The 13,951-nt window shown below is 49.6% G+C and overlaps 5 protein-coding genes across 5 annotated transcripts; 3 read left to right on the top strand and 2 right to left on the bottom strand.

Moving 5' to 3' along the window:
• Nucleotides 1-4,225: 4,225 nt before the first annotated feature.
• LACBIDRAFT_330907 (uncharacterized protein) lies at nt 4,226-5,305 on the top strand (the record flags this gene model as incomplete). Its single annotated transcript, XM_001885303.1, has 1 exon — nt 4,226-5,305. The coding sequence occupies one exon, from the start codon at nt 4,226-4,228 to the stop codon at nt 5,303-5,305; it is 1,080 nt and encodes a 359-aa protein (XP_001885338.1).
• Nucleotides 5,306-5,591: 286 nt separating this feature from the next.
• On the bottom strand, nt 5,592-6,741 carry LACBIDRAFT_252775 (uncharacterized protein; the record flags this gene model as incomplete). The annotated part of the gene is made up of 6 exons (XM_001885215.1): nt 5,592-5,704; nt 5,761-5,892; nt 5,942-6,113; nt 6,171-6,489; nt 6,539-6,653; nt 6,699-6,741. The coding sequence occupies 6 exons, from the start codon at nt 6,739-6,741 to the stop codon at nt 5,592-5,594; spliced, it is 894 nt and encodes a 297-aa protein (XP_001885250.1).
• A 365-nt stretch (nt 6,742-7,106) lies between these two features.
• LACBIDRAFT_320156 (uncharacterized protein) lies at nt 7,107-8,178 on the top strand (the record flags this gene model as incomplete). The annotated part of the gene is made up of 7 exons (XM_001885302.1): nt 7,107-7,223; nt 7,295-7,423; nt 7,472-7,511; nt 7,566-7,712; nt 7,791-7,827; nt 7,886-7,997; nt 8,050-8,178. The coding sequence occupies 7 exons, from the start codon at nt 7,107-7,109 to the stop codon at nt 8,176-8,178; spliced, it is 711 nt and encodes a 236-aa protein (XP_001885337.1).
• Nucleotides 8,179-8,569: 391 nt separating this feature from the next.
• LACBIDRAFT_330904 (uncharacterized protein) lies at nt 8,570-9,599 on the top strand (the record flags this gene model as incomplete). Its single annotated transcript, XM_001885301.1, has 6 exons — nt 8,570-8,629; nt 8,684-8,695; nt 8,742-8,843; nt 8,882-8,941; nt 8,997-9,551; nt 9,594-9,599. 6 exons carry the CDS (start codon nt 8,570-8,572, stop codon nt 9,597-9,599), a joined length of 795 nt encoding a protein of 264 aa, XP_001885336.1.
• Nucleotides 9,600-10,263: 664 nt separating this feature from the next.
• LACBIDRAFT_306328 (uncharacterized protein) lies at nt 10,264-11,301 on the bottom strand (the record flags this gene model as incomplete). The annotated part of the gene is made up of 5 exons (XM_001885214.1): nt 10,264-10,458; nt 10,511-10,629; nt 10,692-10,793; nt 10,875-11,209; nt 11,267-11,301. The coding sequence occupies 5 exons, from the start codon at nt 11,299-11,301 to the stop codon at nt 10,264-10,266; spliced, it is 786 nt and encodes a 261-aa protein (XP_001885249.1).
• Nucleotides 11,302-13,951: the final 2,650 nt, after the last annotated feature.

Here is a 13,951-nt window from a genome sequence, read left to right as displayed (position 1 = left end):
GTAACCGTAACCAGTCTGCATTTTCCCCAGAAGTCAAAAGACCAGACCGGACCGCAAAAAGACCGCAGACCGCGGTTTTTTGCGGTCTATAGACCGGTTTCGGTCTGCATCGGTTTTAACTGGTTTATGACCGGTCTTTAGGCCAATATTTTTAAATTATTAATCGGTAAATTTATTAACATTTTTAATAGCTTCAAAACGAGCCCAAGAACGTTAAATTCCGTTAGGAATTGGTGCTTCTATAAAATAAGTCTGGTACATCTATTATTCCCCAAAGTAATTTACATTTTAATTCATATCTCTCTCGTTTTTTTACCAAATCATACGTTCTTGGGTGCGTTTTAAAGGGTATTTAAGGGGCTACAAAAGACCGGTCCAAACCGGTCCAAACCGGTTCACGTTAACCGGTCTTTTTGCGGTCTTTACATTTCAAAAATAAAAGACCGTAACCGCAGGTCCGGTCTTTTGCGGTCTTGGTCCGGTCTGGTTACGGTCTTTTTCCAGTCACGAGACCGGACTTCCAAACACTACTCACAATTTCAGCCACCTTGGAGGCTAAATCAAATCGCGTTGGGAAATCTTCCTTGCGAATATGCGAGTTGACAGAAGGATGTGACTTCGAGGCCTTTGACAAGTGCCTGCAAATCCGGATCTTGTCAGGCGTGCCGGGTTGCTGGGATTGGACATCAACAACGAAGGGGGAAGAGAAGAAAGGACCCCGAAGAATAAGTTCCACCTCCTCACGAGAGAAGGGGCCAGACATCCTACCAGCAATGAGTTCTTTCTGCAAATAATCTTGTATATCCTGCAGGTAAGGCAAAGTGGACGGGTTGTTAGGGAGAATGACAGTTTCCGCTAACGCCGGCATGTGCCCAAGGGGGAAGCCATGCCTGAGATTGTCGGAAAGAAGGGGGTAAGCAGAAGAGAGGCCATGTTTGAGGAGGAGGGCGTCGAAGGCGTCTGGATTGTAAGGGTGCGTGATGCGCTCGAAAATAGAAGAGTGTTGTGGAGAGAGAGGGATGAGCGGGAAACGGGGAACGACTGAGGATGAGAAATCGGAATAGGACAAGGCAAGGGGACACGCGACAGCGAAAAAATCCTCAGGCGGGCTTGGTGCGACAAGTCCAGGAGAGGGCGTGATGGCCTTTGCTGCCACAGAAGGAGCAGAGGTGGAGGCGTTCGTCCTTGTGAGCGGAGGCGCATTGGGAAACTGCCTCAGCGCCTCGCACGTTCCAGTTAATGCAAAGGATTTTGTTGTCGGGGGTGGCAAGGCCGAAACCTGGGTTGCATTTCGCCCATGCAAGCTTTCCGTCGGCAAATTTTGCAGGAGAGGTGGACGTGAGGTGAAAGAAAACGGTGTGCCCCTTATGAGCGCAAATGAGGCAGACGGCCGTAGGGGATGACTTGCCGCTGCCTGAGGGAAAGGGCTGGGAGGCCAACGCCTGGGAAGGACCTCGTGGCAGGGACCTCTGGGAAAAGGAACCACCACCGCGGGAAGACGGGCCTGACCGCCCAAACGCCGGCTGGGAAGAGTTGACGAAGTCTTGAAATTCCTTGCGCAGCTTTTGAGTCAAGTTATGACTCTCCTCAGTAAGACCGAGGGCCTTGTCATAATCCGTCGCGCTGAATTTGAGGTGACGACTCCGGTGGTCTTGACGGAACTCGAGTTCCATGACTTTCCAGGCATCATATAACTCATCCCTTTTATTTAGCATGTTAAAAAAATTAAAATGCTTTTCAAACCAAGTAGCATGTTCCCCCTCGCTACCCAGCTTGTCCCTCGAGACCTGAAAGCTCCACATGTTTGCGGCAGCCTCAGACCACTGGCTGCAAGTAAGAGTCAATTCCTTCCCAAAACGAGTGGAGAGCTTCTCTAAATTTAGAATGTAAGTTCCCTTGGTTTCTCCGGGCGCAGGGTTGGATTTGACAGTAGGCAGGGTTGATGCCTCATCAACCAGGACCCGTAAATTCCGAGTAAGGAAGAAGGGGAGAGGGACTGCAACGCAAAGCTCAGTGTCATATAAAGACTGTGGGAATTCAATACGAATAGGTTCCCCAACCACTCTCTCCACATGGTTGGAGCCATCCATACAACGCCGCTTGGAAGTCCTGGCATCCTCTGCAAGGACATCATCGTCCTTCCTTTTCTTCTCCTCCTTTTCTTTCAAATCTTCGTCGGCAAGATGCTTCGCCAGACCAGGGTAAACAAAGTCACGGACGGAAGCAAAGAAAGAAGGGATCCTTAATCGGGCAAGATCCTCGGGATCAATGGTGATCAAGGAAGCTGCTTCTGATCCCGGTTGGGGATGGGCAGCAGGGTCTAGAGCGTTATTCAATGTCTTAGCAGATCTGGCATCGTTGTCGGCCTCGATCTTTTTGTTCCGGTGTAAGATATTGGTCAGCGAAAGGTTCTTTAAAAGTTGGATGATAGCAGGGGAGGTGTGGGTACGCGGAACACGAGGCTGCACACTGTCGGTAGTCGCATGAGACTGAACATTATTGGTAGAAGCCGCAGGAGCGGTGGACGCAGTTGCAGAAGGAGCAGTAGAGGTGTCAGCCATCAGGAAACGACGTCGAAAGTCAAAATATTTTAGCGAGATAACCGACAGGCAATTTCTTAGCGTCAGAACCAGATCTGAAGGTGATGGGAGAAGCACTCCCAGAAATGTAGACCTATATTGGTACCTACATCTGGGTAAGACGTCTGGTTCTGACGCACACGTTATCTTATCCTAAGATGAGTTTACACTCGTGCCTCATGCTTACTCATCACGGAGTCAAGCAAACTTCCCTCTCTGCGTGAGGTTTTCCTCGACGGTTCATTCTACTGGACGGATGCCTTGGCCATCCTGCCCCGAATCACAGAATCATTTTACGCCTCGCCTCTCTTGGAGAAGTTTACTCTGAGTGGCGTATTAAACTCCGACTACATGTTGATCGAGGTTCTAGAAAATATGCCATCGATAAAAGAGTTGCATCTCAAACTCGACAACTCAACTATGGAAAACCCGTATCTGATAAGAAAACTGGTTCAACGGCTTTGTCCGCCCCATACCAATATCCTTCTTCCGAATTTGCAGAATTTCACATTCCATGGTCGCCCCTCGCTGAATGGCCACATGTCTCTGTTCCGCGACATGCTTGTGTACAGATTCAGACAGTGCACTTCGCAACCCACGGGATTGTGCGCCGAGCAAGGAGCTATTTCTCAGCTCCAGTCAGTTTCTCTTAGGACTTTGGGTAAACTTGTCATCAATCAGGATATCCAAGACGAACTAGACATCCTTGTGCAGGAAGGTCTGGTACTTTCAATTTCCACCCTCTGACTGGCATGGTGGCTGCGGTTCCTTGGATCTCGAGTAAAGAAACAATTTTCTAACGGCTAAAGGGCAATTCCGATTGCATATTCAAGTCATACTGCAGCTATCGGCAGTGTTCTGCGAAAACAAAAGTTCAGTTTTTGCAGCTGGTGCCGCATTGATGTTTTCCTCATGACCACTGGCTGACGTTCGCTTTGTTCCAGCACGTTTCTTCAACTTCCCGTCGCCAATCATCGCTTGTTCTCGCAATTTCATCCTAACTTCATTCACGCAGCGTAGGCTATCCAAGAAATGATAGTGATGAACAAGCGACGTGACGTCGCCATCGTGTCGTGTACGGTGTGTGCGGAGGTCGCCAACTTCGACGTTGATCCCTCCTTACGGGAACCTGATGCACAAGTATGCGTAGCATGATTCCGCATTCTGCATCCAAATCGTGATCAGAATGCTAGTTTATCTTTCATTCCAGCGTGGCCGCCACCCATGGCATTGCCCCCTTGCTTCCCTCCATCAACGACTTCAAACGGCCACCTGTGACCTAACATCGGCGCTAATGTCCTCTGAAGTCCCAATCTCGGCTGCTCCCCTACCGACTCTCTGCGGGTGCAGAAGCCAGAAACATCCCTGACCCTTCTCACCGTCACGGTCTTCCGACTGGTGTATCATCAGTGCTCAGGGCGACTACTAGAACAGCCATTTCTCCTCACTATTTATGTTTGATTTATGTACTTTGTATGTGACAATAAAAGAGATCTCATCTGTATGCATGAGTATAGCCAACTTGATTCAGCTCGATGATCATTAGATCTCAGTGTGTGTACACTTTGCAGGCGTCTATCCTCTCTTGCTAACCAGGAACTCCACCACTGGTCACTCATAAGGTCGAAATCACCATTAATAACGGGATGTCCACGATCCATTCACTTCCCAACGAACTCCTTGAGAAAATCTTTGTAGAGGGCGCCTATCTCCCTCCATCTTTCGCGGAAGACTATCCCCGGCAACGCCGTTTTTCAAATATACCGGTCCAACACCCGCTCGCCACCTCACTCTCACAGGTCTGTCGTCGATGGCGGAATATCTCGCATCGTCTCCCCAGCCTTTGGGGTTTCCTCCACCTTTCCCGCTCCATGGAGACCCACCGTCGTCTAAAGGACGACCTGAACAAATCTTTAAATTGGATCCCTGACCACATCAAGCGCTCACGGGACAGCCCCTTGCACATAACGCTCGACTGCACACGATTCACCGACCTCTACCCAGTGCTACGCCTGATACAACCACACAGCGAACGTTGGCGATCCCTGACAATCCTAGTCTCTCACGTCGGCAGTCTACCTTCCGTCCTGGCTCGGTTCACCCGAATCAGCACACCGAGACTACAGAGCTTAACGATCGTGGCCGATATTTACCGCAAGGGCATCATTTCCGCGGGCCCCCTGCCGGGATTCCTCGTCGGACCTACCCCAGCTCTGACGATGATCCGTTTAGAGGGGGTCTACCTTGCATGGAACGAGCGCCCCCTCAGTGGGTTGACCAGTCTTGATTTATGTTTCGCCACACGATGGCCACCAGCAGACAAACTGCGCGCCTTTTTCGATGCGTCACCGTGTCTGGAACAGCTAGTCATCTATGATGACATTGAGGCATTGTTGAAGAACATCGACCCTCGCCCCTTCATGGCCACCATTGAGCTCCGCCACCTCAAGCATCTCACAGTCGAGGCCTATCGTGTCCCAGAGTCGGCAGACGCGGACGTTGCCTCGTTCGTGCAGTTGTTCTCTTTCCCCAGGTTGGAGACTTTGTCATTGAGAGGTCTGCGCATCTCCGAATTGGTGGCCGTGGCACGAATCTTCAAGTTGTTGATATATCCTGGAAATTTTGTCCCTGGGGAGAATGGCGAATTCGTCGCAGAGGGATTGCCAATGTCCCACTTTGCTCCCTTCCTCAAAAAGCTTTGCGTAGCACGGCTGCTACAGGGATAATGGGCGCAATAGGGCAGTGGACTTCCTCTGTTGAGGTAGTTGAAATCGTGTCCCGGAGTCTGCTGAATTGGATGTGGATTCGTTGATGATGTTGTGTATCTTCCCCGACCCTTGACATTGGAAGGGGACGCTCGTATGGTTTGTTCCATCCTTGCAAGTATGGTTGCTACAGGAAAATGAGCCATGTGGCAGATTAACGTGATTTGCATGGCGCTTTCTGCTGCAGGGCTTCATTCAGGTGGACGAGATTCAGGGTATATGAGGCAGAATGGCATTCGAGCTCAGGTCATCGACCTTCATCATCAATAATCGCAGGGATATAGAACGTCAAAACGCCCCCAGCGTCCGCCACATCCCCGATGTAGACATATAGGATCATACAATGGTGTTGGCATATACCTGAACGGAGCGTGATCGGTTAGGTCCAGCCATACGAGATGACATGGTTCACATACATGCAATGGTTGTAGTCGAAACAACATGGCTGTTCAAGAATTTGAGGAAACTTCGGACGGACACGAGAACTGTGAACAATTCTTCGGGATTGCGTGCTTCTTCTGGTGGTTCATCAGGATTATCTTCCTGGGCTGGTCTCCCAGTCAGCGCTAGGCGAAAAAGGTACCAAAAGAAACGAACTTTTGGGGTTCACGCAATCCTTCCACTCCGTCTCCACTTTCACTCCCTCGGTATGGATTGAGATTTGCAGACACTTATTATTGTTCGCTCGGACGGCCAAGATGTCCGACATGGGCCGCAGCCGCTCAACGATCGTCCTGAGTTTCTGTAATGGCGGCAAGAGTATATGAACCTGTGAGGAAGGTCAATTCATCCCACTCGCAAAGATCTTCTGCTAAAAAAATCTCACATCAGGTTCAGGACACATCGGCTCCGAGAGCTTTTCGACGTCCGCAGGTTTCATGACTTCAATCTTGACATCATGCGCCACCCGCACTTTGCGGCCTACGCGCGTCAAGCCAGAGATTTCAAAGCTCAGTAAGGCTTGGTCGTTTTTCTTCGCCAATCTCATGACGACCTCTTCTGTTTCGAAGGATGAGGTTGGAGAGGATGCTGAGGCTGATTTCAATGCAGCCAGTAAGGCCTCCGAAGGAAGGACCATCGTGATTTCGTTGTTCGCATTGGATTGAATGCGGTAGTTTGTGAATATGGAATCTAGTTTGATTTGCCTGGAGCTGATGTCAGGTGGGTGCGTATGATAAGAAGAATAGAACGCACGACCAAACTTGGATGCCACCCTCGTTCGCGTCGCTATTGCAGATGATGTGCATATTCGTCTCCGTAAACTTAATCAAGAATCGTTTTTGGAGTTTCTCAATTGCCTGTACGATCCCTAAGGAAGCTTTAGATAGATTTATACTCACAAGATTGTGCTCACGAAAGAAAGTAGGGACATGCTCGATCGTTGCGCGAAAACGCATATTCGGTGAACTTCACGTTGCGGGTACCCTCAATGTCAAGAGAAATTTCTGTGCACAGGCAGTGATTCCGATACACGTTGTAAAGCTTTTCGAATTGAAGTTCAAGACACCGTCTGAGTCGCCTCGGTTCAATGGAATTTAGGCGTTGAGCCTTGTTACGAGCAGAATTATGCCGACGTTGTCCTAGCAGGGGAAGCCTTGTCAGTATATACCTCAGGGACTCGCTATCATAGACTCACAAAATCTGGAGTTGCAACGCCGGATTTTGTCGTGATCGTAGCGGCGTAGACTTTTGCACGTCGTGGAGAATGGCAAAGAGGCGAACCCGATATTCTCACGACAATTACTCTTCCTTCTCTGCCCCCATGTCTAAACACATCCTACCTCACGCGCTCGCTGTCCCTGCGATTAAGAAGCTTGCCGGAAAACGGATCGTGCTCGCTTCCAACAGCCCTCGAAGACGCGAAATACTGCACACTTTCGTTCGTGTCCACACGTCGGGGTGCGACTCCCAACTCATTGCTTTGGCCGGAATGTATTTTCGTCCTCTTAGGGTCTTGAACCTGACATCGTGCCATCGACGTTTGAGGAAAACTTGCCTGTGAGCTCATTTGCGGACATACACGAGTACCCTGTTGCAACGGCAACACACAAGGCGGTGGAGGTGTACGAAAGGCTTGTGGTATGTGCGCATCTGTACCTCCATGTGCACGCACTAATGGATATCTAGGAACAGGATCCTGACCATGCTCCGGACCTCGTTGTCGCAGGTGAGTTGCCAGATACCGTTCGAGCAGGATGTTTCAGCTGACTCCTTCTACCAGCGGATACGGTGGTCTTGACCCATGCTCAGCCTATAACGTCAGATACAGCGTACTCGGTACTTCCGCAAGCGAATCAGGAACTGCTTGAAAAGCCGCAATCGAAAGCGGATAACCTGCGGATGCTCTTAGATATGAACGGTGGCGTATGTGAGGTTGTTACGGGCTTGGTCGTCGGTGAGCTCTTGACATTTACAGAAAAGTTTCTAGTTAAATTGCATCCTGCAGTGTTTCCCGTCCTTACTTCCCCCGGCTATTCAATCAAGTAAGTACATCTATCCAGTCTGCCTTGCTGCGGAACGTCAATCTCAATCTGGCCTTAGATCAATAGATGAGCGTACTCTCGTGTACTTTTCCGACAGCCCGCCACACATCATCAACGCATACGTAGATAGTGAGGAGGGCATTGACAGGGCTGGAGGTTTTGCTATTCAGGTACGCCGAAGCTCTGTCATCTCTGCCACCTATATTAACGGACATATCCCAGGGATTGGGCGGCATTCTTATACGAAAAATTGAAGGCGATTATAACAACGTCGTCGGGTTCCCTGCGGCGTCATTCTTCAAGCTCCTCGATCTTTTGACCGAAGAGGACCCGGATTTTCTTGACATATGATGTTTAAAACTTACCTGTCCAACCACAGCCCGAGAGAAATATTCCATGCATCATATTCCAACATGACCTTTGAACCCGCGAATATTTGCATGTATTTCCTTACGACAATCGATTAGATTCAATTTACAGAAGTAATGTCCTCGCAGGCCTCATTTCATCCAAGTCCGGACCTTTCGGAGTCAATGGCAAATAGGAGCAAATAACTGCCTGCTCTTACCCTTCCAAACTTTCGCACCCTGCTCTGTAAAGGGCAAGTAAAGGGGCATAGTATTCAATACGATTTGAAGTTACAGAGAGTTTCTATCCCAGACTCGACATATTTTGCACATCGACGTCGTTGAAACGCGTCTTGCTGAGACGTTCACTGTATCCGAGGCCAGCAGCGGTTAGAATGGCATCGAGGAACTTATGGAGCAACTCAGTCATTCGACGAGGGTATGGTCGTCTTGCGGTATGTCTCATTATTTCTACTGCAATTCAGGTGTACTCTGAATAGGCTGAATAGCAACCCGTCACGGTATGCAACAGGATTTCCTTGCCAAAATTCCAATTCTATTCTACAGACGGTCCCGAAGACTAGACAACCTTTCCCAAAGATTTCGACCTCCTTGGCACTTTCGAAAAGCCGTCACGCCATCCAGACTTATGGTTACGCCACGACTCCAGTGAGCGGCCCGAGGTCGCATACTACTTCCTCCTCCAGATATTCGCATACCTCGGTCGTCCAGATTTATCAGACGAAGCAGCTTCTCAGTATCTTACTGTACGTTCTCTCTCTATCATTGCGTTTCCGACAACCCCACTAACCAACCTAACAGGCGTTTGACTCTGCACCTGTCCCACCGACCTCCGACATCGGGCGTGTTCGGACATGCCTCTCAATATATACCAGTATAATCATCCACCACCTCTCTTCGATTCCGTATGATTCACCATTACGCGCGTCCCACCCAAAAATGTTCGATATTGTCAAGTCTCTGTTGCCCTTGCGCGATCGGTTCCTGGCCCACCGGGTACAAGAGGGCAAGGCCCTTGGGTGGGAGGTGACTGAAGAACAAGTTCAAGAGTGGTACGAGTTTTGTGTCCTCACTATCCCGCTGTTGGGGAAACTCATGAAAGAGTTGGAATTGGGCGGTTTTGGAGGGCCAGATGGAACGATGGACGACGGTGAAGGGAAAGATCCAGAAGTCTTTGCAGAAAGACAAATGACTTCATCATATAAATGTCTTCTCAGGGATCCACGCGCACTTTGCTGGACCAATATACTAAATTTCCTCTTTTCGATTTCGCCAGCCTCCCAAACATTGCTTGACTTACCCTGGGCAGTTTCGAAGGGCCAGATGGAACGTCGGATAACGTCGAGGGGAAGGAAGGTTAGCAGGCAGGCAGACGCCCTGATATATCCACCTTCTCAGGCATAATCTGCTTGGCTAATAAGCCTTTGTCCGTTCTCAAATCCGCCAGCCTTTGAAATCATCGATTATCGTCTGCTTTCATGTCACGCTCGCCTCACAATGACATCAGGTTTGTGTTTGCATACAAAGTCGGTTTTTGTTCAAGATGACATCCCATTGCGTTGTTCAATTGAAGGATTCCGTTTTGTATACAAAGGCATTCAAGCAGCATTAGGGAAACCCGGCACGAGCGGTTGCAATGATTTTCGAACTAACCTCCCAGACTCAATGGGTAAACTTGTTTCAATCATCTTTTATTTTGAGTGAGTCCCACAAGGGGAGGTCACTCGTCTTCACGGCGATCAAGTGACCGCACATATTTATAAATATAGATTTGACCGACAGCGCCTGTTCGCCGTACATGTGCGTGAGCAGAAATGTGGACACTTACAAAATAAGAACAGATTACATAGATAACGGGACAATGAACACGTTTAAGATGCCAACCAAGGGTGTAACAACGCCGCCGAAGGAGAAGAGCGGTCGGAAGGACGTATTTTCGAAAGAGTCCCATGAAATGGGACAAATAAAGGATCGCTGACTCGCCGCCCGACTATCGCTTCCAGGCTGACAGGAACAATCGTCGCATTGCACTTCAATTTTCCTGCTGTTCAATCACAAAATACCCACGTTAATTGTTAACATTCTGTTTACCTGCATCATCGAAGTACAATTTAGCAAACTTCCGGCTTTCCTGCATATCTTTGGGTATTTCTCCAAACATCTCGATGATTTGGAGGATGTAGCTTTCCGGCGCAGTTATTTTTCGCTCTTCCAGCTTCCACCGTGGATTAAATAAAGGCTTGCTCATTGTTAGCTCGAATATCTATCACTGTCGATTGAGCTTGGACAGCAAACGTAGCGGCCAGCGGACTCACGAGACAGCCAATACTCCAGACTTCGATCTTCTCATCCCAATCCATGCCCAAAATGACTTCTGGAGCACGGAGGGCTCGTGGTTGAACGAGGTACGTAAAATGATTGTCAATCCAATTTGCTAGTAGTAAAGCGTGAGCAATGAATTATCACTGGTCAACGCGATTTTCGTGATGCACGTACCGTGCCCAACGTCAGTGACTTTGAACATCGGGTTGCCAGACGACCGCCGAACCCTTTCTAAAAGTGTCGGGCTAACCTCTTGCGCCTTGAGCGTTTCAAGATCTTCGATTGGTTCAGACAAAAGGATGTTTGATTGTTTGAGGTCTGAAATGAGGCAGTGGGTTTAAATTTTGATCGGTTTACCTGTGTGAATAAGTCGACAAGATGTGTGCATGTAATCGATAGCGATAAGCATATCATCTCGTGAAATCTGCTTGACCACCTCCATGGGGAAAAACGGAGAGTGAGCAGCAGTGGCATGTTGAAGTAGATGAAGACTGGGACCCAAAAGTTCGAGAACAAGACAGGTGTGAGTACCGTGTGGTCCCTGGTGCTCGAAATGATCTAGCAATTGGCCAACCCTTGCATGTCCGGGGTGATGTGGATTGCAGTCCTGTATGGCTTCAAGTTTGGCCGCTTCTTCGAGATCAGAGGAGTATTTTGCAACTAGAATCTTGAGAGCAACCCGTGAATTTGTGCTGCAAAAGAATTCGTCACGGTCGTCGAACAAAGAATAACCCAGAGGTGGAATTTACGCAGAGTCCAGCGCGAGCCAAACGGTGGAATACATGCCCCACCCAATTATGCATGTGGCGTGAATAATTCCGTAGTAACTCACCCACTGTAGGTTGCTTTGTGGAATTGTAATGAGAAAGAAAGTGCGTCAACTTTTTCCTTGACCAAATACATACCCCACCAAGCCTAGCCCAGCCCAGCCTAGCCTATACCACGTTTCTTTCTTCCAACCACCATGTCGACCACGCTCGGAAAAACGGGGAAGAAGCTCTTCGAAAAGCACCTCTCCTCCAGACCCGCTTTACGAAACATATGTAGACCAACGAATGAAGACTCTACACTATCCGGACGACGTCCAAGAATGATCCATTCACCAGTGCGCACCGCTCCCAGTGCTCTCAGCAAGCGACGCCCGATTCCTCAAATCCGTCCAGAAACGCGCATACTACCTCGACAAGGGGTTTTCCGTCTGCGGGATGCGTTTCGGGTGGGCGTTCATCAGGCCTCTTACCACCCGTTGGAGACTCTGAGGGCATAGGCTTGAACGGAAAGCCCGGCACGCAAACCTGATTATGTGGCTCGTCAGGCGCAAGCTCATGAACAACGTAGTCAGTGCCGGCGTGGGGTTATACCGGTTGTTTGGGACGTCGTACCGGCAATGTGCAAGGCGAATAGCCGGAACACAGTGTGGCGTTTGTTCGGAGGGCTGTTCAGGATGAGCAACTGCGTTGATGGCGGCGATTGAAGGCTGTGTTGTTTTTTCAGTTCCTCAAAGTCAACGAACAAGGCTTCAGACCGATTTTATGGTGTTTTCTGAGGGGCTTAAGAGAAGGCGTGAGGTGTTTGTGGAAAAGGGAGGGGGATGATTGAGATGAGGTGTGAAATGTTTGTGTGGACGATGAAGAGGGATGCGAGGACTCAGAGATGTGAGGTGTCTGGGGAAATAAAGGCGCCAGAGCTGTAAGCTATCTCTGTTTGTGGATGAGGAGGGCATGAGGTGTTTGTTCAACGGCGATGGAGGAGGACTCGTTGGTGTAAGGGGAGGCTTCAGGTATGTGTGCAGAGGTGAGGAGAGGAGTAGCTGAAGGAATGTCGCACAGACATCGCTTCTTGCATGAAGGGAGAAGGTCATAGTCGCGCTGCTGAGCAACGGAAGATAGTGCTTCGAGGAGAGCCACAACTGCCCCATCTTCGACAGACGTTTCACCTGATCGTTGTCGATGCTACTGAACAGCATGAGCCAGAATGGTCGTCCAGGGAGACAATTTCTTGAGTCAGCTCAGAGGGTAATCTGGGATTGGCGCGTTCAGTGTTTCTGCTCACGATCACATGGGGGTAAACGCCATTTATTGATGGGGAATCCTCGTTTGTGGTTTTGTCGGCCAACGATTCAGAGATGAGAGTTGAGGGAAGTGTCCGAGCCGAGACCCTCAAAACTTTGACTGATCCGGAGGGAGGAGTCTGTCGTACCCAGAGCGGGAGAAATGTTGCATGGGGATGGTAAAGAGGAGAGAGGGTCGACGACATTTGGACGTCTGGTGATAGGGAGGAACGTCATTCACCTGCTCTGTCGTTTCCGGTATCGACTTGACACCAGAGAAACAGAAGCTTAATGGGGAGCTTGTTGGTAGTTCGGCCCTGGGGAGACGCGTCGCTTGTAGTGGCATATTGGATGGGCACAATAAAACTGGCCAGTATGGATGTGGGGGGGGGGGGGGGGTAGACGAGGGACGCATTGCGAATCTGGAATAAGGGTTGAATATTAGCCTGCTCTGTCGTTTCCGGCATCGACTTGAACGAGCGAAACAGAACTTTAGTGAGGATCAGTTCGGAAGTGTAGAGACTGGGGAAGATCGGTTCGCAGAAGGGGGGAAAAAGTCGCTGAGGGAAGACGAGACGGTGTATAGACCAGGGTTTGGGCGTTTTCTTGGATAGAAGGGCTATTGGAGAGTAGAGAAACATGATTGGCTGGCTCGGCTTATCCAGGAATTGTTTCGACGCAAGGGAAAGAAACACTGAGTGAAGAGCTTGTGGACAATTCAACTTTCGCCGTTGAATGCTCTTGATGGAGGTGGGTGGTGAGGGTGTGGGGGAGGCGATAGACGCATGGCGAGCCTAGAGCCCGAATTTTAGAGAGGGAAGAACTGGATCGACTGGCTTGACTTACCGTAACACGAGGATACGCAACCCTCATTGAGATAGTTGAAGACCCCTTGTTATGAGGGGTGACAAATGAACTGAACTCGAGGGAACTGGAAAGCGGCAGTCCGCGAGAAGAGGCCGGAGAGTGGTCTGTTGAAGGGATCGGAAGCGTGAAGGCAAGTGGCGTTTGGTGCAGAAGAAGGGTGTTGATCAAGGCCTGTATTGTACGCGAGAATTCTCCGCTCCAGACTATTTTCCATAACGCGGGAATCAGGCACTCTGACGTTTGACGACGTCAAACTTGTGGGCGAGAGGCTACAACTGCGTTGAGATCAGCAATTTGCATTCTTTAGCTAGAGAGGAAGGTGCGATGGAGCTAGGTTTGGATAGGATTTGGATGGAATGTTTAGCGGCCCGTCGAGAGTGTTGTTGGTATAATACCTGGAAGTTCTTGAACCGTGAACAAGCTGAGCTGCGTCAATTTGGACTGAAGAACAACTCTAGTTGGACTGTCGTGGCCACGCCGCGTGATAAAGGCAGGGTGCCTTCGGAGCGTACTGAAG

Source organism: Laccaria bicolor, genomic scaffold (assembly GCF_000143565.1).
Source record: "Laccaria bicolor S238N-H82 LACBIscaffold_30 genomic scaffold, whole genome shotgun sequence".
Classification (NCBI taxonomy): Eukaryota; Fungi; Basidiomycota; class Agaricomycetes; order Agaricales; family Hydnangiaceae; genus Laccaria; species Laccaria bicolor.
Note: the sequence above shows the minus strand (reverse complement) of the source record. Positions and strands in the feature narration are given on the sequence as shown.